The sequence below is a fragment of the Brachycentrus maculatus genome, unplaced genomic scaffold (genome assembly GCF_059751285.1).
Source record: "Brachycentrus maculatus isolate JH-2025_06_01 unplaced genomic scaffold, ASM5975128v1 h1tg000024l, whole genome shotgun sequence".
NCBI classification, from domain to species: domain Eukaryota; kingdom Metazoa; phylum Arthropoda; class Insecta; order Trichoptera; family Brachycentridae; genus Brachycentrus; species Brachycentrus maculatus.
Genome location: NW_028280778.1, coordinates 914,414 through 938,787, shown reverse-complemented (window position 1 = coordinate 938,787; position 24,374 = coordinate 914,414). Strand labels below are relative to the sequence as shown.

Below are 24,374 nucleotides of genomic sequence, written 5' to 3'. Positions count from 1 at the left end.
TGACCCCACTCTGAGAATCCAACCTGGGACCTCCAGCACGGTAGTCAAACGTGCTGACCATTTCACTACGGAGTCGAACATATAACATATTTTAACGTACACTTGTAACATATACTTATAACATACACTATATAACATACATGTACAATAACTCAAATCAATAATTGTTAATCGATACTGTACAGCCGATAACGATACAACAACGGTAACACCATAGTACATTAATGCACTGAGCCATATGTGAGTATCATATGAACATATTTAATCAGGATAATAACACATGCTAGAGCTTTAAGTAAATTATGTGTATTTTGACGTTATGCTATATGGATTTCGATTGAAAGGAATTAGTGCTTTGGGAGGGATTTGTTTGGTTTGTAGCATATGACGATAATAAACGTTTGTGGTATGTAAATTGGATTTTTTTAAAGTAGACATATCCATATTTAATTTGAATCCCATAATCTTTATTTTATCTCATAATTTTCATCCAATTTAAGTGCTTTTCAATCTTGATGGTGACAATAAATAGTACTGTAAAATTAATTATTTTGTATCTTTTTATTTATTGTTTCGGCATTAACTTTGTGGTAAGACATGTTACAATGCTTAAAGAAAACACTTGTTTTTTACCACTTGAGTTTTATTATAGACTACATATTTCAGAAGTTAAACTTCCATCATTCAGGTCTGTATAATAACTAAAATATTAAATATTAAATTGTTCTATAAATTTATAGAACAATTTTATATTTTAGTTACAGACCTGAATGATGGAAGTTTAACTTCTGAAACATGTAGTCTATAATAAAACTCAACAAGGTAAAAAAAAGTGTTTTCTTTAATCATTTTGTATCTTCACACGTATTTTTTTATTACATTCATTATTCTCCTGTCTACATAATTAAAAATGAGCAAATTAACATGAAAATATGACTGAAATAGTATGATTCTTAGTATTAAAAAAATATACGAATAAGTATATATTTATATTTTAACGTCTTATTTATTTTTATACTTAAAAACATCTTTAAGTTTTCATGTTTAAAATATCATTTATTTGTATAAGATCTTCAAATTTAAATCATCCGTAGATATTAGTAAACTCAATATACTTACATATTTAATAAAAACAAATTAATGCTAGCTACCTTAGTAACTGGTATTAACTATACCTGGCGAGGACATATAAGATAGTGTCTAATATGTTTGCATATTATTTTTACTTAATAAAACTGATTTTCTTTTTACTGTAGCCAATAAAAGTTATTTAATTTTTGTACCATCTTAAACCGCCATTTTTTAGCACTGAACTGAACTGAACTAAAACTGAAACTAATGCATTCGAATAAAAGTACAATATAATTTAGGTATACATATTAAAATTAATTTTCTAAATAGTTTATAATAGATTTATATTATCCACTGACACTTCGTGATGGAATTGCATTTTAATATATTATTAGATTAAAACCAATATTTTTAGCTTTTCCACTTTATTTTTTTTACCAGTCTGATGATGTCGGTAACGACGAAACCCGGTCGCTGGGCAAATAAAAAGAAGTGGAAAAGCAAAAAATATTGGTTTTAATCTAATAATATATTTAAATACTTTATTTCGGGTTTTTTTATTTATTTATGATTATATACATTTTCAAAAGAACGGTAAATATACAGGTAGGATTAAGAAGTCGTAGGACTAAAATATATATTTTTTTATTGAACTAATCGGTACAAATCCTTAATTTCGTCAAATCTTATATATGTATAATATATAAGATTTGACAAAATTATTCTCATTATCTGCCTATACATATTATCTTTGACGATAAAATCATTTTTATCAAAATCAATGAAAACAAACTATCTGCTTTGGATATCGAAAATATAGTAGTATCATAGCTAAATAAATATATTTTGTTATTGAATTTATAATCTTGTATAATACATACTAGCTGTACCCATCCAGGCCTTGTTAAGGCTCAGTCTGGTTAAATGAAAAAGAAAAAAAGCATACGTATCTAATATCTTTCACTTCACAATGTTTGAGGGTGGTCACTTTTTTGCATTCTTAAATTATTTCTTAATCTTCGAATTTATTATTGTTTATTAGAAACTTTGTCCACCTCCGTAGTGTAATGGTCAGCACGCTCGGCTACCGTTCCGGAGGTCCCGGGTTCGATTCCCAAGGGGGGTAAAATAAATATAAGTGATTTTTTCACTGTAATATTTATTCAATATTACCATGGACTGGTACCTGAAGCGAAGAGCTGATCACCTTTCCTTCATGTGTAAAACGATCAAGATAACACTGCGTTTATATGACACAGTACCCTATGCACTATTGGGGTGCGGATAAGGGTTGTGTTATTTATTATTATAAGAAATGTGTGCTTTTTGTTTTATTTTTTTTTTACTTTTCTCCAGACTGAGCCACAGCAACGCATGACCAAGTACAGCTATAATAATATTAAACAAACAAAAAACCCAAGACATACATAATATATCGTGATTCGTGATAACACATGTGCATTGTAGAATTGTGTATATTTCCGCGTGACAACAAAATTAATATTGTGGATTAGATTAATACTGTATGGAATATTTCAATTACACAATTATCGATGTTTACAAAATTATTTTGAAATATTCCAGTCTGTATCTGAATAAACATTGCAAGATTAATTATGTAAAATAAAAAGGGCAAAGGTCTCTAACCCGGTATAGTCAATAAAGTCATTCATATGGTGAAGTCGGGTAAACACTAGATTTTGTTAAAACATATCCATGATATCGGATCATTCCTAGTATTAAATTACAATTTTGATATGATATATCTGCGTAATAATATGCTTTAAAGTATTATTTTACTAAAGTTAAGTACAAAAATAGCGTAAAGCAAAAGAAAATGTACAATTTGTTTTTTCAATTTACTTATTCGGTAGTCATTAATTGATTAGGTAGAGTCAATACATTTTCAAAATTAATATTCAATTGGTAGGACCACTTATAAAAATACTTTAATGAGACGCATGTTTCATGCGCTCAAAATCTTGAATAATTCCATTTAATTCACTTTTTTTTGTATTTTTAATATCGAAAGCAACATTTTGAGTGTGTCCAAATACTTGTTCACAAAATCTGGATTATCTGTAATTACAGGAGTTATTTTCGTATTATTTTTTGACATCTCATCAAAGACGAAGAAGAATATGGAAGTCTGGGCATTTACGGGGCTGACGACCATCATGGGCTGGTTTAAGTGATTAAGTATTTGGACACACTCAAAATGTTGTAAATAAATTGTCTGGTCAAATTATAAGCTTAAGTAATAAAAATGAAAATGGTATTTTCTGACGTTTCTCATGTGTGTGATTGAAATCCAGGATTTGGACCTCACATACTAATATAAGAGTTTCTGCTTAATAAAGAGCTTCTTTACATTTCACCAATAGATGTCTCTAGTGAAGTTCTAGTGATTCAAGAACAAGGTTTCTAAATTGGTTCATATATACATATATAACTTCCAAGAATTTGAGTAGTGTGGTTGTCAATAATGGGTCGAATTGGTGAATGTTACACGTGTGTAAAGTGATCACTTAAACCAGCCTATGACGGTCGTCAGCCCTATAAATGCCTAGACTTCCTTATTCTTCTTCATCTTTGATGAGATGTCAAAAAATAATATTGAAAGCATTAACTTTTTGGATCATAGTGATATATTATTTTGAGAAATAAAAAGACTTTGTTTTTTGATCCACTCACATTTTTATTAACAACCAACTAGTTTCGGCAACCACCTTTTGCCCTCTTCAGGATTTAACTTACGACAAAACATATATATAAAAAACAGTGGGTTTCGATAAGGATAGGGACTATCTATATCGAAACTGAAATCAAAAATGTTTCGTTAAACAAGCAGTTTTATTTAAATATAAAAATGCAGCAGTTGTTTAAGAGCACTTTAAGAATATTAAAGTAAACAAGAGTTTCCATAACCACAGATATTGTCTTCTATACTCACCTTTATTTTCACCTGCTGATGAGAAAAGCTGTAGTTCTCGAAACTAGTCGTCTTTTCATTATAATACCTTTTCTTATAATTTTTATTAATTCATATTATTATTTTTCTTTGTCGAGATGTCAAAAAAGTGGTGTGTTTTGAGCGCAGCACTTCGGGAATAATTTAGCAATTTCACGATTAAAGAAGGGGTCCATGCGTCTCAAGTTTCAACAATGAACATAACCAAATCCCCCACATGTCTCGACACTCGATTGAAATTAAGATTGTGGGAGGAGGAGACCAGTTATTGTGCATAATAAACTTGGCATACGTGTATAACGAATTACATACATATATCGCTTACTCCTTTCAACAACGTCATATATAAAAAATCGTCAATTTTCAGTTGTTCATGTTTTTGGAATGCCCAGAAAATGTACTATATCCCCGTAAAAGCGGCATATTTTTAACTTAATATTTACCCGCTACAGGGCAAAAAGTGTTGTTTTTGGAATTTGAATCAAATGTATTGTTTAATTATTTTTTTAAATGTACTAAATATTTTTCAAATGGAGAATAAACATTCAAGTTTAACCTAAAATGATCTGTTGTATAGTAAAAAGTTCAATTAGTGGCTTGATATTTATTTTTAATACATTGTATTATATTTTTAAACTTTAAAAACGATCTCCTGAAAAATCAAGTTTTTTTATTTATGACGTTCGTGAAAGGAGTGAGCGATATGTGAACGAATTACATACATATATGTAGTACACAACTATGATACTCGCTTCACCCATAACGAAGGGTTGATGGTCCCAAGAGTAAACAATAAGTATGGAAGCAGAACACTTTAATACATAGTTCTGAGCATTTTTAATTTGAAGCCGACGGAGGTAAGAGCTCAAACCAAAATGCAACACCAAGGAATGGATAAATGATCAAGAGTTAAATCTTTCCAGGTCGAAAGCCCTGGAATGATCAGAGTTTTTTTAATAGTCTCTAAAGAAATTCTAGTGATTCAAGCACATTATTTCGAAATTGAATCATATATATAAATAGAATTTTCAAGAGTTTCAAGAAGAAGTAGAATTGGTAAATGTTACGCGTGTGTAAAGTGATCACTTAAACCAGCCTATGACGGTTGTAAGCCTGCGAGGCTTACATATTGTTCTTCATCTATGTTGAGATGTCAAAAATAATACAAAAAATAACTCCTAATTGGAGATAATCCAGATTTGTGAACAGTATTTGGACACACTCAAAATGTTGAACTAAGCTCTTATATATGATAGGAAATGAGAGTTTTTGATAGCAAATAATGTAGAAAGGTTTTTTTTTATAATTATAATGAAGAAAAAAACAATATTTCAATGTTTTGATACGTGCTTATAATCCATTAATAATATTTTTACCGAGCACCTACTCACCTGCCCAGTTTTATCAGAACATAGTAATTATCTTCATATTTTCTGTTATGGTATCACTAACACGTGAACGAAACGTTTTCTAGAAAATAATTTACATTTAAAAAAGGAACAGGGTCAGAAGCTCCGCCCTCACGAGAGAACGGACCAATCAGGGCCATTGCCATGGTCTTGCATAACGTTTTTATACTTCATTAATTTTGAACGATCAATCCACGTTATTTTATAGGACTTGCCGAAATAAATGTGCCGAAAATTGCACTAGGAAGACTGACTACCTAATTTAAACCACAGTTACAATGTTGACTTTTTATCTATCTTTTCCCAATAAAATATCGAAGATGCCAGTTAGGGAAATATCGTATTTATCAATAAAAACACTCAAATAAATAAAATCATATAGGTACTTCGGAACAATCCTTGGAGTAACCTTGGACTAGTCAAACTTACATTTTTTTCCAGATCATAAGTTTACCTAATTATCCTTTACGACGCTATGCCGGGAAAGGTTTGATAAAAGTATCTTTTAATGAATAAATTAGTAAATTTATTAAAAAAAGAGTATTAGTAGGAACATAAAAAACAGGTTTTACTAAAATATATCAACCATTATATTTTTAAAATATCTTAAAATTTTCACTCCGTTTTTAAGTTATTAATGGACGGTTAAAAAACGCATTTCGTCAGTTTAAACCATAATGTGCATAATTACATCAGGGCTTACTTTACAGGAGAGAGTAATGATCACAAAATTATACATTATTGTATTCCTTCATATATGTATTCGAGGAAACGACAAAATTTTCTTAGTGGATAAATTTAAACATAGCATTTTACTCTCATGTAAAATCATGTAAAGTAAGCCTAGATGTAAATAGATACTTTACAGATTAAACGAAATATTAATTTTTTTAGGATGTAGCTTACTTGTGTTAACTTTATTTTGAAATTAATAACTATTTTTAATGGATAATTTCAAGATTGCTTATAAACCCTCATATACTTAAGAAATCTAAAAAACTTTCTTGAATAAGACCATTTTTTAATATTAAAATTATTATGTGATATTTAAAAAATTATAAATGTTGGGTAGTTTCATTATTTATAACAATATTTATTTTAACATAAATATTAAAAAAATGCTCAAAATAAATTCAATATCTCTAAGAAAAAATATTATATCATCAATTAAGCATAAAAATTAACGTCCCTCTCCAAGTACGAGAGTTAAGTCTCTATTTTGGAGAGGCACACCGTAACTAGTACACGATACGTTAAAAGTAGAAATTTCTTTTAATCGAATTGAATTAGAATATTTTTTGTGACTATATTAAATAATAAAAATTTAATGTTTTTTTTAAATTATTTTCACATTGCAACGTATCTATGAATAAAGTATAAAACTTAAATATCTTAAGATTTATCGGGTGCCTATGTATGACCGGAATATCATGTCACGCGATGTAACTATTAAACGAAATCTGCGCAAATTGACAGCGTATTATGGCAAATAAATCATTTCTTCAATTAAAAATAAAACAATACTCCAGGAAATATGAAAAAAAATGTATATTAATTAACCTAATGGACATGTAAATCCGGATTTGATTCGTCGATGGTCAGTACAAGTATTTGCGTCAAATACATATACATCGTTTGGCATTGAAATCGTTAGAGATTTCTCAAAATAACGAGTACATCAGCTAAGGCAAATTAAAGCATTCGCCAAAATCTGCCGGATGATATTGCCCGTCGATTGATAAATGCATTTATTGCACATACAGTCGATAATTATACATACAATTTATATCAATATGATATGTACTCGTCTGGCAAAAAATTAAATGATTCAACTGCAATCAGTATTCGCAAAGTACCCGGCAACGAGATAATTTTTAAAATTTCACAAGTGAAAATTCAAGTTAAAAAAAGCAAAATTTCACCGTTTATTGCACAAGATTTTGGGCGCCCGTTTACAGTTGACCAGGCACGAAAAGCTGTCTAATGTTGCTAGCTATAACAAAATATAGGGAAAAACAAAAAACCCTTTAAAGAAATAATTCCGTAGAAAGTTACCTGAAAAGAAAAGATTGATAATTTAATAATATAATATATAATATAAGAGTTTCTGCTTAGTAAAAAAAAGCTTCTTTACATCTCACCAATAGATGTCTGTAGTGAAGTTGTAGTGATTCAAGAACAAGGTTTTGAATCGGTTCATATTTATAGAACTTCCAAGAATTTGAGTAGTGTGGTTGTCAATAATGGGTGGAATTGGTGAATATTACACGTGTGTAAAGTAATCACTAAAACCAGCCTATGACGGTTGTCAGCCCCGTAAATGCCCAGACTTCCATATTCTTCTTCATCTTTGATGAGATATTAAATAATAATAAGAAAAGACTGAAATTGAGAACTGATTATAACTGGTTATTTTATTATTTTCTACTTTATTATCGTCGAAATATGTTTTTCGTCTTCCTGGGTTTGTTATTTTTCCAAATTTAATTTGATCTATCTTCCTCATCAAACCCTCATCCGCAACCGATGGTGCATAGGGTACTGCATTTTATAAACGGAGTGTCATGTTAATCGTTAACACATGAAGGAAAGTTGATCAGCCCTCCGCTTCAGGTACCAGTCCAAGGTAATATTGAGTAAATATTAGAGAGAGAAAATTACTTTTATTTATTTGACCCCACCCTGGAATCGACCCGGGACCTCCAGTACGTTAGCCAAGCGTGATGAACATTACAATACGGAGGCGGAAAATTTTGATCTATAACAAATCATAAATACTTTATGTATTTATCGTTATTATTTTCATGGTATTCTATTGTTATTGTATTGTAAATTTAATGTTTTGTATTTGTATTAGCAAAATTGTAAATTCCATCTAAATAATAAATAAAACTTAGATGAATCAATAAAATCTGATCCGCCTTGCAATGAATGTGATACTCGTATAATGTGATATTGTGTAACGCTTTATTCTGAGTGCAATACCACAATTTCCGGCGATAATGCGACCACTTTACATTATCACGGTCTGTCACAATATGGAGCTGTTCATGCCACTCCAGAAACAAATGTGCCTATCAGGTACACTCCAAAGGCAAACAGCAAGGGCATATCAATGAATTTGTGTACTGTCACAAAATACATAGCGCGATTGTGACAGGCGTATTAATATTTATAGTATCATAATTATGTATGTCTATATACCGAAGCACTGAACTAGGAGACATAATGTCGCTGACTCCTTTCAACAACGTCATATATCAAAAAACTTGATTTTTCAGGAGATCGTTTTTCAATTTTAAAAATATAATGAAATGTTTTCAAAATTACGTTGCTTGATTATTAAGTGGCTTGATATTTGTTTTTAAAATAAACATCAAGCCACTTATTGAACTTTTTACTGTGCAACAGATCTTTTTAGGTAAACCTGAATGTTTTTTCTCCATTTGAAAAATATTTAGTATATTTCAAAAATATATTAAACAATACCTTTTCTTCAATAGCGGGTAAATATTAAGTTAAAAATATGCCGCTTTTGCTGGTACGTTTTCTATAAAGTAAAGTAAAGTAAACGTAAAGTAAAGTAAAGTAAAGTAAACGTAAAGTACATTTTCTGGGCATTCCGAAATCATGCAAAACTGAAAATTGACGATTTTTTATATATGACATTGTTCAAAGGAATGAGCGATATGAATTCTGACCGAACTGGAGAAATGAGCTGCTACGAGTATCATAACTTAGATCTATGTGGGATAAATTATTCTTCTTATTATTCTTCTTGGTGTAGGCCTTGTGGACTGTTTTTAAGAGGGATTAGCCTCCCGCAATGTCGATTTCTAGCTGTCAGTCCATCTCTTTGGTGGTCTGTCAAGGTGACGTCTACGTTGGGGCTGGCCGTGCAGTGCAATGTGCAGGAGTCTGGATGGTTCCATTCTCCTCGCATGGGCATACAATTGTCTTCTTCGTTACCTTCCCCACCTAACGACATTTTCGATCTCGCAAATTTCCCTTATCCTGGTGTTCCTTATTCCATCCCGTAGACTCTTGCCAGATATGTTCCTTAGAGTCTTCATTTCTGACACTCTTATTTTGGTAAATGTTCTACCTTAATAATTCTCAAATGAGAGAAAGCATCTATCATTTTTACACGAAAGCAGTTGGAAATCTGTGCATTCCTGGGTTTACCACCTACAATTTGGCTGGCTTAGGTTATGGCTTTATACACATTCAACATTTTGCCCATTATTAAACTTCTATATATATATATATATATATATATATATATATATATATATATATATATATATATATATATATATATATATATATATATATATATATATATATATATATATATATATATATATATATATATATATATATATATATATATATATATATATATATATATATATATATATATATATATATATATATATATATATATATATATATATATATATATATATATATATATATATATATATATATATATATATATATATATATATATATATATATATATATATATATATATATATATATATATATATATATATATATATATATATATATATATATATATATATATATATATATATATGTATATATATAAATATATATATATATATACATATATATATATATATATATATGTATATATATAAATATATGTATATATATATATATATATATATATATATATATATATATATATATATATATATATATATATATATATATATATATATATATATATATATATATATATATATATATAAATATATGTATACATATATATATATATATATATATATATATATATATATATATATATATATATATATATATATATATATATATATATATATATATATATATATATATATATATATATATATATATATATATATATATATATATATTTATATACATATATATATATAGCCTGAAACAGTACATGAATTTTTTATACCTCTTTTTTAACAGTTCATTATATAAACAATTTTATATATCTTATCAATTTTATATTTTAATATAAGTAGTTATTAATAATAAATTATAAATAACTACTTATATTTATGTTCATTTGCATATATATATATTTTTATCGGTCATTTAAAGCATAAGGATTTTCAGTAATTGAACGATTGTGTTAATTCCTCATCCACTGATATTAAAAACAATCAGGAATGATATCATCACTTATAATGGATAATGTGTATTTGCCGTTTCACGTGTAGATAAATAAAAAGGTAATATTTTTATTGTTTGACAATCAGCTATAAATAACTTTATCAGGCGGGGATTACAATCTATCATTCGATAAGGAGATAAAGTTGAACGTACACAGACATTATTTTGTATCTACTTTTAATGACAAAAACGATGTTTATTTTGAAACAATATAAGTACTTACGGGTTATTTTTTCTAATTTATCATAATATTATGAGACATAAACGGTTGATAGAAACAGTACCTTCTACAAAGAAAGCGAGTTTCGGTTTTGAGACTTTTGCGAGGCCGACACGATTGATAGATCGTATCGATTATTTTTATCGGCAAATTAAAAAAAAAACTAATTTTACTAACAGCACAACGGTGGGAGACGGAGGGGGAGATTAGGCAATAATTATTCTGTTTTTAGGATTATTGCGCATCTTTTTTCCTTGCACTACACCAGCAGTTTTAAATATTCAATAAATTAAGCGAGCGCAAAGTATTGTTTCGATGGTGATGAAGTGATTGTCCTGACGAAAAGACGGGTAGATGAAAATCTCTGCGAGTGGATTTCAAGGTACGAGAAAATACTGAAACCTTGTGGGTGAATTTCTGTGTACAGTCAAGACACCATATTTGTATGACATTTGTGAAACAGAATATTACAGAAAAAATATTGAGTTAATACCTACATGGATGTGAACACTTTGTTATCACGAAAAAACGCGGTAAATTTAGAAAACTGGTTTTTAATTCGCGTTACACTTTGTATGGGGTAATGGAGAATTCTGCCAGCGACCTCCGCAATCGGGTGCTCTATTTCAAGAACAATTTGCATAATTACTCTAATACGATCCGTGCTTTGAGGTCAGCTTTTATTTGTCGCCAATTTGCTGGATGCTGCACACTCCGTGATTCGAGGCTATAAATATATCATTAATTGTAATCATTTCCAATTCGGACGCCATTAGACGGAAGATATGTCGCCGGCTCAGTGCGCTAAACTGACTACTCCCTAAGGCCAGGCGGATTTGATATGTTAACATATGAAACCTGCGATATGATCACCTTAAGGGCGTACTCTCAAACACAGTCGAATTTCTTATAGCGAGCATTATTCGTTAAAGAATTTTACTCTTTAAGCGAAGCATTTTTGGTAATTTTGGAAGCATAGTTGGTAAATATACAAAACATTTCAAATATAACGTTTCTACCTCTCTAATAATGTAGATACTTGTGTTTAGAGAGGGAGTTCGCTTTACAATTATTTTTATTTTTTAAAAACAAAGTAAATAAAAAATAAATATTCCTTGGTATGGAGTCTAGGTAGGGGTGAGTTTTATTTGTTTTTTTAATTTAGTTTTTTTTCCCGACGTACAAATGAATGTCGTGAAAAAGGGACTTGCCCTTTCTCTATAACTCGTTATGCGAAATATTGATCGTTACGAGAACAACTTTTAATTTTTTTTTGCTTGCTATGCGAATTATTCGTTATGAGATGTTCCAGTGTAGACAATTAAGTATGCGACCGGTTGCGCGAAAAGCCACACGTGTATTCCGCACACATTTTTTTTAGAATATACATTGGTGTTTTATTTTTTTTTAATATAATTGAATAAATATTTTGTTATTTTTCACTTATTCTTTTCTTTTCAAAATCATATTATATTTATATTTATTATATTCATTTCGAAGAAAAACTTATTTTTTCAGTACAAAACCAGTCGAAATAATCGGCGGATATGTATGAGGAGATATGCATGAGTGTGGAAGAGGCGAAAATGTTTTCAAAGATAAAGTGGTATGGCGTTCTATTCTCTCTGCCTACCCCTACGGAAAGCGGCGTGTTGGTTAGTTAGTTAGCCTATGACAGAACGTAAATCCTGTAAATACCTTCATTTTAAACATTCTTCATCCATGTTGAGATATCAAACGAGAAGTAATAAAATTATTTTATTTTGGCTTACAATTCTTGACGACTAAATTTATAATATCGACGAATTCATTCGTCATTCGTCATTCCTCGAAATTCTCGAAATTATAGAGTGCATATCGCTCACTCCTTTCAAGAACGTCATAAATCAAAAATCGTCAATTTTCAGTTGTGCATGCTTTCGGAATGGCCAGAAAATGTACTATATCCCAGCAAAAGCTGCACATCTTTAACTTAATATTTACCCGCTCCAGGGCTGAAAGTGTTGTTTTTGCATTTTGAAGGAAAGGTGTTGTTTATTTTTTTTTTAAATATACTAAATATTTTTCAAATGGAGAAAAAACCTTCAGGTTTTACCTAAAAAGATCTTTTGCACAGTAATAAGTTCAATAAGTGGCTTGATATTTATTTTTAGTACATTGTGTTATATTTTTAAACGTTAAAAACGTTCTCCTGAAAAATCAAGTTTTTTTATTTATGACGTTCTTGAAAGGAGTGAGCGATATGATAATTAATATTGGAATGATTTCACTGAAAAATAATTTGTTGACAAGCAAGCAGTATATTTTCCTTAGTTGATAGGTAATAGTAATTTGAGGGCTATCAGTTTTGTAATTAAGTATTTTGAAACGAAAAACCGAATCGATTAAAATTCTTCTGTCATACAATTTTATCAATTTATTATACAACTACCATCACGCCTTTTCTCTGCAGGGAGATGTAGAGAAGATGAAACCCCACACTCTCCACGGCTGTCCAAACATAAAACACAGTAAGGGACATTTTTTTTGAAAACCGTTTTTTTTGCATTTTTGGACTGAGTGGATTCTACTTAGTCCAAAAATTAAATATTAAATATTCAAATATTATTTAAATATTCATTACAATACAAAGTTTTATCATTTTGACGAATTCTTTGAAAACATATTGTAATTACGTAAGCACAAACATTGTTTTGTCTAATTGATTTTGAAATTTTGAAAACTATATGTATATCCGTGAAAAAAGGTGCTGGAACGCCATTCCACCGCGTTACATGGAAAAAAGCCTTGGGTATAACAATAAACTCCCAAGTTTACAAGAAAAAATAATGCATATGCAAACAAAATACAAAAAGTGTTCAAAGTCACCCAGGTAGACTCCAGTTGCACTTATGTTACATTCTTAGTACTTATTTATAAACCTTCCTTATGCACATTTGCACATATGATAATTATCTTCAGCCCGTACATCGCATAATTTCATTGGAATTTTGTGCAGGAAACACTGCTTCACTTAATAAGATTCGTCTTTGTATTTTTGAACATCTCGTTCTGGGTCCCGAGTCCACAAAATAACGGGGTTCCTCCACCAAACCTGCTTTTATTTAAGTATGGACGAGTACATTGTATTTAAGCTTACTGATGCTGGAAAGCTAAAAGGACGTTAGCCCCACTTTGACGTAAAAAGTCATCCTATGAAATATTATTTAATTTAATTAATTGATTCGGCAGTTAATATGTGGTAATACAATTCACGCCTCCATTGTGTAGTGATTAGCGCGCTACACTACCATGCTGGAGGTCCTGAGTTCGCCTCCCAAGAGGGTCAAAATTGATATAAGTGATATTTCAGTATAATATTTATTTAATATGACCCTGGACTGATACCTAAAGCGGAAGGCTTATCACCTTTCCTTCGTGTATTTAACAATCAAGATAACACTGCTTCTTTACGATGCAGTGCCCTATGCACCATTGTTCCGGATAAGAGATAGAATTAAGAATTCAGAATATTAATTCATTTAAATTTTAGTTTTACTTGGTAAATACCGCTATTTCTTAAACTGCGACTGTGGAAGTTCATACGTTGGTATGACTTACAGAAAATTGAAAAGAATAATCAGTGAACATGAATTATGTTTACGAAATAATGTTTTTTAAAAGAGTTCACTTCCAATTCAGTAGATGATGGTGACAAATATAACAACAATAACGTACAAATCCTAAAAATTATTAATACGAAAAGTCATAAACGGCAACATTTTGAAACATAGAAATTCATAAAAATACAAACAATAATAATCCCAAAACTAACATTACGACAGTTGCTAAAGTCTCCCCCCTATTTTCTACGTTTCCACTGATAAAAAATATTAAATAAATACAAATAAGAAACAGTTCCTACCCCCTCTTCAACATCTCAAGGACACAACTAAAAAAATTAGGTTAAGCTTCATAAACGGTGTTTGACAAATAATGCAGAATGCATCGATACACGTGTAGAAAAGATTTTTTTTTAATAGTGGTACTGTATTAACAAAGTAAATCTTAATGTAAGAAAGTATGATTTACGCTTAAGTAGGATTGCATATCATAAACAATTTTCGTTAGTATAGATTAAAAAATAATTGTTTTAAAATGTGCTCTCGGCACAGAAAAACACAGTGAGCATAACCATAAAAAACTGAGTTATGGTACGTTACATTACATTTGAGCTTACCCCTTTTTCGTTTTCCACTGCCGATATTATTTAATATACATAGGTCCGACTTCTTCAGAACTTGAAAAACAAGTGACATGTTGCCTCGGAGCTTTCGTCCGTATAAAAGAATAATAAGGTGGTATAGCAACAAAACGCTATGGATTGTTATGACTACATTGCGCGATTTTCGGTAAATGAATGTTTGAATAGAGTAATACAATCGATAATATGATTATGTACAACAATTTTAATTAAAGGTAATTGTTTTAATATTAGCCCAAAAATTAAACACTTGTACTTTTTAACTAAACATTACAACTTCGATATAAATATCTTATTCTAGTTTCATTTTGCCTCTCCAAAAAACAGACGAGCTTTTGTGCTTTCAAAGAGACTAACAATAATTACATCTACATATAAAAATTCTTAAAAATAATATTACCAACAATTGTATTAAGCTTTAAAATATTAATTCTCAATATGGCCATGTCAATAAATTCTTCCTTTCCCAGAAAATAAATATAAGGGTACATACCTACATCCCCCATTAGCTACTCTTGTCTCCCATAAATTATTGCTGCACGTGTTAAAACTGTCACTTAGAATTGTATAGCTACATAAGGACCGTAGTCCATTTGATCTTCACATTCGTTTGATAATGTCCTAACAAGGCGAAACAATTGTCACAATATAATTTTTTATGTGTTTTTTATTAATAAAATACAACTTAGTAGACTCAAAAAATCTGTGTTTGATTTAAAATAAATACATAAATTAAAATGGAGTTCTACAAATTAAACGCCAAGTCAATAAATAAAACAAACTAGGGACCCTCGTATAAAGTAGTAACAATATAAATTTTTATACATGTATTAACCACTACACTAATTTACTAAATAACTAATCGTCACGCCGCTTCTCCGCAGGGGTAGGCAGAGAGAATAGAACGCAACACTAATCTGCCCTTGCAACACCAATCTTCGTCACTTCCACATTCATGCATCTAATTATTCAGACACCTTCCGATTATTCAGATACCTGACTGCCACTTTCAAGTATTCGAAAAACTTGATTATGTCAAGTTTTCATAGGTCTTCTTCTGCTTTTATTATCAACGACATTCTCCCCTACACAATTATGGTACATTTATTCTTTTAAATACAGATGTAGAGTAAAAAACAAATATTTGTTTTTAAAAATGTGACAAAACATATTTTATTTTATGAAAACTGGATTTGAATGTTTATTTTATTTTTGTTAATGACGAATATTAAAAATATCGATTTAATGGCATTGCCATTTGATTTTGAAAGTTGTATAGAGTGGGCTTACGTATTTCGAATCATGAGATATTATTTTAGCGTTACGAATTATACCATGGCAATAATTTATAACGAAAATAAAACTGTATTATACGAGCATACTTAAATATGGTTGAATCATTAACACAATATTTACATATTTCCCAAGCATACTGCTATAAGAACACCCAAATTAAAGATTTTAGAAAAAAAATCAAACTGTTTGCATTGAGCATTAAAAAAGAACGAAAAGACATATTCTGAGTCCTTAATTGACTAATATATTATATTTAGAAAAAAATACACGTGAGTTCATAATTGTACGAGAATACAAGTTAGGGTGCAAAATAGAGATGTGCCTACTGGGTGACTGTTTTTTTTTCCTTAATCAAAGTACGAATTATTCATAAGAAGTCGTTATTAAATTTGATCGCCTATAACCGGTGCAAAATATTTCAAATAATCGAAAAAAATCAGCACTATTCATATTTTCATTTCATATCGATTTAATTCATGTACTCGTACTCTAGTAAATACTCTATTATAAATATATAAGCAATTTCCAATGACGTACATGTGTAACTTTTGGATTATATGTATATATTATATAATATCATACATGATGATTACAAGGAACAGGGCCTTTTGAAAAAAATAAAGTCGCTTACTGGTGATGTGAAAAATTATCAATTGACGTAAAAATGCAGTTGAATATATGACATTGAAGTTATGTTTGGGAAATACTGTGTGTTGAAAATTATGGTGACTGTCTTTATCGATTGACTTTTCCTCTTTACCTGTTAAGATCTCCACACTCTTCTCTTTTTCTCATTCACAAGAAGAACAAAAAATGTTTTTTTTTTATAAATAAAATACAAATAATATACCTTAGTAGATTCAAATTAGTGTTTCGATTTGAATATTTGAAAAAAAACTGACCTTTCATCTTTGTCGAACGTGGGGAATGTTTGCTGGGCCAACTCCTGCAGAGTGGATTCGCTCTGAGGCTCGGCCGATATTCCCTGCGCTCTCTGCTTCCGTGGCCTGATGACGTGCTTGGGGCTCTGCACGTGGTACGGGAACACGCTCTTGAACTTGTCGAGGTGCGACCGCAGCTGCAGGATCTCCTCCTCCCGCTGCCGGAGCTGCTTCTCCAGCTCCTCGATCCGGTCTTCCTTGGCCTGCAGCAGGGCCTGCAGGTCTGGCGGAGACGCCATCGTCTCCTTGGGCACTTGGTCCACCACGGGGTGGCCGTTCTGCACGGCGCCGAGGGTTATCATGCCTGCTTCATCGTCTTCAGCTAGGCGCTGCGACGCGAAGCATAGGCCGTCGAAACAGACGCGCATTCACCCGACCGGCGGATGACTGGCGGTGATACCCGAGTAACGAGATTCACCGAACGAGGATCACCTCCTCGAAACACCACACTTATTGTATGTACGGTAGATATACCGACTCAAAAAAACGCACCGTTCACCCACTCTTAACGCTGTGCTCCTGGTAGCTTAATATTTAACTCGCGAACAAATGTACCGGTTCACTTGTAAACTAATGATTTTTTTTTCAATTTCTTTTACGATAGAAACACCTACAAGTTTAACACAATATTGTTACTTTTAGAACTTATGTTTAAAAAAATTACGTTTTTCTTATATGCGTTAGTTAAAATAGTTATGGCACAAAATTTATTTTAAAATAACCTTTGACTACGTCCTGGTAACTAAATTCAAAACCAATAAAACAATTGTTTTTAATACAATAATTTTTCACTTATTTATATGCTACATATAATATTTACACCGAAATCGAGTCACTTGTAAGCCCGACCGTTCAAAATTAAATAAAACTGTTTACTAAAGCCGCAATGTCGGCAAAACGAACAACTGTGACACACTAACAGTATCGAGGTGTATTAATAATCTTGTAGTCACTTGGAGCGCTTTGATATTTTCCCGAAAATTATCCGAATGTGCTAGTTTCTTTGTAACCGCCCACTTCACAGCTTATTCGCGAATCGTCACCTGAAATCAGAAAGCGAAAGAATTAGGCTAAGGAGAGTACGAGATTTTAAAAGATAATCAAAAGTATATCGTATCGCCATCGTGTGACCCACATATTAGCACTTCGTAGAATAACCACAACATAATACATAATTATTTCAACAAAATATTATGACACTTTGTGGTGAATTCTCCGATAAAAACGTATTATAACAGTTGGCTGACATTGAACTGCTTCTTAAAATCGAAAGTTTTTTTAAGATCGAAAATGAAAACAACGGAAAAACAAGAGAATGCAAAACAAAATCACACTGGAAATATATTATTTGTATAAGATATAATGACTTGGCATGAATCGATTCCTATATTATTAAAAAAAGAGGATATTTAAAAAATTCCAAAGTAAAACCTTTATAAGAAAACTTAACCATCTGTAGAAATATAGATTTTTATATAATTTCAATAGCCATTTGACATTTTTTGCCTTTAAAATTTTACCTCGGAACGAAAAGTCAGTACAAAAAAAGGATAAGGGTGATCCCTACTTACGGCATTCTTCCATAATTCTGTTAAAATTGTCATAAACGTATGGCAAGCTAATAGCAAATACAAACTGGATGAATGTAGGATACAGAGGTTGAGAAGATAGAAATCTCAGCATCCCAGGGCTTACGACCTGGCATTTAGCTGGTTAAAGCGATCACTTTATAGACTTTTATAACATTCACCATTCTGCCCATCATTGAAAATGCATATTGCATTAATTATTGAAACCTGTTAATATGCAATGGTCTCAGAACCTTCTACATGTGAGTATGGCTAACAGTAGCTTCTTTCATATAAAGAGGAACGATAGGTGTTACATATCAAGACGAGACACCCATAAATTGACATCTCATCCGCAGAGTGAATAATCCAGTGCTTGATATAATAAAATAACAACTCAGAATAATAAATTAACACTTGTTTAACCTTTTCCACTCTGACCATATTTTCTCATAACTGATTAGCTAATTTAAAAAAATGCGACGTTTTTCTACCATTAAAATAAATATTTTGGTTCCCTTATTTCGGGACACTCTGTCTGACAATTCGTATGACCATGTTAATTAAGATTAACTTTATTTATCTGAAATATTTTTTGGTAGAATATACTTGGGTGATAGAGAAATCAGTGATAAAAGTTATACCTGCGCCGCGCCAGACATTGTGGCCCACGGAGCTGCCTACTAGAATCACACGGGCCAGAATGTCTGGCCTACAGAGTGGTAAGTGTTAAAACCACCTTTTGAGTTTTATTTCATTACACACGAGTAGTTTAAAAAAACTACAGATGTTTTCATCTACGGGTGAAAATTGAACATAGATGAAAACATCTGTTGTTTTCGAAACTAGTCGTGTATAATGAAATAAAACTCATTAAGTGGTAATATCAAGTGTTTATTTTTTTTTAAATAATCAACATATCATTTCACAAAGTTAATGCCGAATTAATAAAAAATATAATATAATAAATGATATTAATGTGGTTTATTTGTAACACCATGTATACATGTAAAATAAAAACGTCAATAAACTCTCACAAACTAATTCAGATCCATTCTTGGAACTTGCATAAATACTTACACCTAATCTAAGTATCGCAACCAAAAAAAGAAAATGAATTTATTTTACACGATCATGACACCAAGCGTCTCATATCATTATTGTGTTAATAATATTCTAGTCGATACATATCTATTATTAAATACACACCGTGGTCGTGTCTAATAAAATGAGTGAGTGGTAGAAATCGTATCACTATTATAGCAGTATATTAATACTGAAGGTTTGACAGCGAAACTTCAGATATCTTATTTAAATTACTAGAGCTTTATTCATGTTGAACATTTTTTTATTGGAGCAAGAAACAGCCTACTAAAGTACTATCTACTACAGTGGGTGCAAAGGAGGTTCACCATAAAAGCATGATAAGTTAATAAAATTTAAATTTATTGTTTTTATTTGTTTATGATATTGTTCCATGTTTTATACATTCTCTCCTAACAACCGCATAATAGATTGATAGGTTTATAATGCATATTTTAATTGACTTTACAAATAAACATGACATTTAAAATATTTTGAACTGTATAAAAAAATATATTAAAAACAATTAAGAAAAATATTACAAAAAACAAAAAAGATTCCGCAGAAAACGGCAGCAAAAAAGTAAAGAACATAATAAATGATATAATCGATAAAAAAACATTTATTGAAAAAATACAGTACCTACATAACAAACGACAATTTATGAATAAATTACACTAAAATGCCTTACAAATCTGCAAATATCTTTTTTTTAAATCACGAACGTCGAAATAAATTTTGCTAATAAAATCCCATCACAACCAAATCCTAATGTTGTAGATAATTTGACCATTAAAAAAGTAAAAAAAATAAAACGTATGTTTATTCTTTAAACGTTTTAAACGATTATTTTTAATTTACCATTTTGAGTGTGTCCAAATACTTGTTCACAAATCTAGGTTTTCTCCACTAAGGAGTTATTTTTACATTTTTCAATGTAAAAATTACTCCGAATGATATGCGTAGGAGTTTCAAAAATTGAGTAGTGTGGCTATCAATCATGGGTTAAATTGTGAATATTGCAATTGTGTAAAGTGAAGATATGGAAGTCTGGGTATTACAGAGCTTATAACAGGTCGTAAGCCCTGTAAATACCCATTCTTCCATATTCTTCTTCGCCTATGTTGAGATGTCAAAAAAATTATCATATCAAAACAGTAAAAACATTTAAAAAATCTGTTACGTTTTCGATATATTATCGTACCTTAAATTTCAGCATTTTTTGCGTATCTTTTTGTTCTTAATGCTCATGACACGTTTTCGAGGAATATTTTTTACATAAATCAATTAATAGCACTAACAACGAAACTAACTTTAATAATAAATTAAATAATATGGGCAAACATTATCACGAATTTTATTTTTACATTGTTTACATCCACAAAGATTTTTGTTGTATTATATATTTTATTTAAAATATTACTTAATAACTATTGGCTTAAAACGTCTTACTCATTTTTTTTCTACATGACTTTATTTTTTATTCTTTTTTTTTAAATTCTTTAGTTAGCTTATATTATATTAAATACAACCTATTTTTTACACTATATATACACATATATATATATATATATATATATATATATATATATATATATATATATATATATATATATATATATATATATATATATATATATATATTAACATCTTCTTACAGTAAACATATCATTTATAAACATAATGCGTAACATACCATAAATTATCGTTTTATTTAAATACAAAAATAATTAATTGTGATTTATCATCATTTATTATCATTTATTATTATTCTGAACCCTTAGGGTATATAACAATAATTGAAATGTTACATTGATATTAAAAATGCATGCAAGGTTTGTTATTAATATATTGTAACGGTTGGGCAATCACGTGACTACATAAAAATTCATATGTTACATACGCATATAAACATGATGTAATAATAGTTAATTGAAAACTATTTATCAGCGTTCAATTAAATATTATAAATAATATGACAACTTATTTTTATACAATATATCCAAAATAGGTTTTAAGATAAAACGTTGAATTGATGGATATCTCGATAAATAATTAGTTATTTATATTAATAGATATACCTACCAATCGACTTTTCATACTAATTTTTCTAAATATTTTTTAATTAGACTGCCTACTTTATACGAATTTGGGCATTATATTTTATTTATTGATCTCACTCATGCTGATTTTAATTTTTACAAGTTTGTAAATAATGACACCGCACGGTTGAAGGGAAAAATACGTATTTCCTGTAGAAGAGAAAACGTGAGAAAATATATATACCCAGATAAATTAAACCTGTATTGCAATATATACTGCGTTAGAACGCTTATATCAAAAGCGGAAAAAACGATTGTACTTACGAATATTCCTATACATTAAAATAATTGAGATTTTTTGATAAATGAGTATTTTTTTCAAATATAAATTAAGATTTTTAATTTCAGTTTTACTTGATAAATACCACTATTATATTTATTGATTTCCATTTTTTGACTCCATTATGTATATTTTAAATATTAAAATCAAACACTTGTTTTTAGGATTATTTTTGTTTTAAAATTAATTTTTAAATAAAAATATAAAAATAAAAAATTGAAAATTGAAAATTCGTGACAATTATTTCCCCTTATTAGGGCATTATCAAACTATTGACAGTAGTTTGAAAATTCCCTCTACAAGGTGAAATAAATGTCACACTTTTTTTTATTGATTTGCAATAAATAACTTAAGAGACCCTAAAAATCATTGTTTGATTTTAATATTTAAAATATATACTTTATTTACCATGTAAAATTTAAATAAAAAAATGAACAGATATTACCCCAAAGTGACTGCCGAACCAATGGATGAAAATAAATAAGCTAAATATTTTTTTTTCTTTGAATTTCAAACAAATATACAACAGCAGCACGTCAAAGAGGAAAACAAGTATTATTTGACAAAAATTATTAATAGATTGTTATTGTTTTTTTTTTAATACAATAGAAAAACTTATGTAATATTTCAAATATTCAAAGCATCAACTTTGTAGTCGGACATTTAAATAAAACATTATTGATGTGTATAACCATTCGCCAAGTATTTTGTCTCTTTGTTTCAATATATAACATAACTTACATTTCGAAAAACAGAACTTATCAATGTTTCCTATGAAAAGGAAGGTTCTGGCATTGAACGTTAGATAACTCAACACATATTTGTGTAAATATTTTTAAGGCTTAGCAATGAAAACCTTAATCCAACAATTATTATTATTAGTTATTAATAGGGGATTATCAATCCGAGATGAAACTAGTTCTTCAAATGACTTTGGGGTGATATTTTGTATAAAAAGCTGTTCAGCATTCAATTAACAAATGTTTGGTTAAACCTGAAGATTACTACAGTAAAACTTAGCAGTAAGAGTCACCCAAAGTTTATTTTTTTACGAGCGATGAAGCATATTTATATAAAATTTTACAAAAGTACGCAGGTACTGTATAATATTATTATATTGTATAAACTATCTGCAGATACCAAATTCACAAGGAGTGTTCTTTACTTTTAATAAATCGTGTTAAAGGTGTTTTATACTTTTTACATCTACATACTTTTACAAGTAAAATGTCTGTTAAAATCACATATTTTAAAGATTTAATTTTAAAGTGATACCTCGCATAACGTACTTAATTCGTTCCAAGAGCAATTTCGCTATGTGAAACGCATTTTCCCATAACAATACATGTTCAAAAAATATTCATTCTGTAACATAAATATGGTACAAAAGCATATAAAAGATAGTGACGTTTATATTTTTTTTATTTTTTAGTTCAACTTGTTTATGTTATTTTTCCGTGAGTTACTCTCTCTCTGTAACCCTTATTTGCATTCAAAAATATATAGGGCACTGTGTTGTACATAAACAATTTTATCTTGATTTAATACATAAAGAAAAGGTTAGATTGTAGTTAAGTTAGATTGAAAAATCACTTCGTTTGACCGCTCTGGGATTGAAACCCAAGACCTGTAGCACGACAAACGCGGATTTGAGTTAACTTACAAAAAAATGTCTTTATTTCATATGTATATACAAGATATTAGTTAAGGTTTGATAAATTCGTTAAAAACGTTAAGTTTTATCGTACAATTACATTGACTGCATGTGACCTTGGATATTATATATTGTACAATACAGTCCGTTGTGTAAAGCGAGATTCGTTGTGTGAGTCACAAACAAAAAGGTTGCTATGCGCAACGTTCGTTATGCGAGGCACCACTGTATTTTAAATTTCTTTTCATCATCTTAACGATAAAATATCGATCGATAAAGGGTTAAAATCAGTCAATTTCTGAGATAAAAATGTCAAGTAATATCTATAAAGAAACTGGAA

The 24,374-nt window shown here is 29.6% G+C and overlaps 1 protein-coding gene across 2 annotated transcripts in view; it reads right to left on the bottom strand.

Annotated features, from left to right (window-relative positions):
- Nucleotides 1–24,374, bottom strand: part of for (cGMP-dependent protein kinase for) — a 245,806-nt gene that overhangs the window by 165,104 nt on the left and 56,328 nt on the right. For both annotated transcript variants that reach the window (XM_088268829.1, XM_088268837.1), the window contains exon 2: nt 17,309–18,390. In XM_088268829.1, coding sequence (XP_088124955.1) covers nt 17,309–17,715 — 407 coding nt within the window. In that variant the 5' untranslated portion in view covers nt 17,716–18,390. The remainder of the gene's footprint in view (nt 1–17,308; nt 18,391–24,374) is intronic.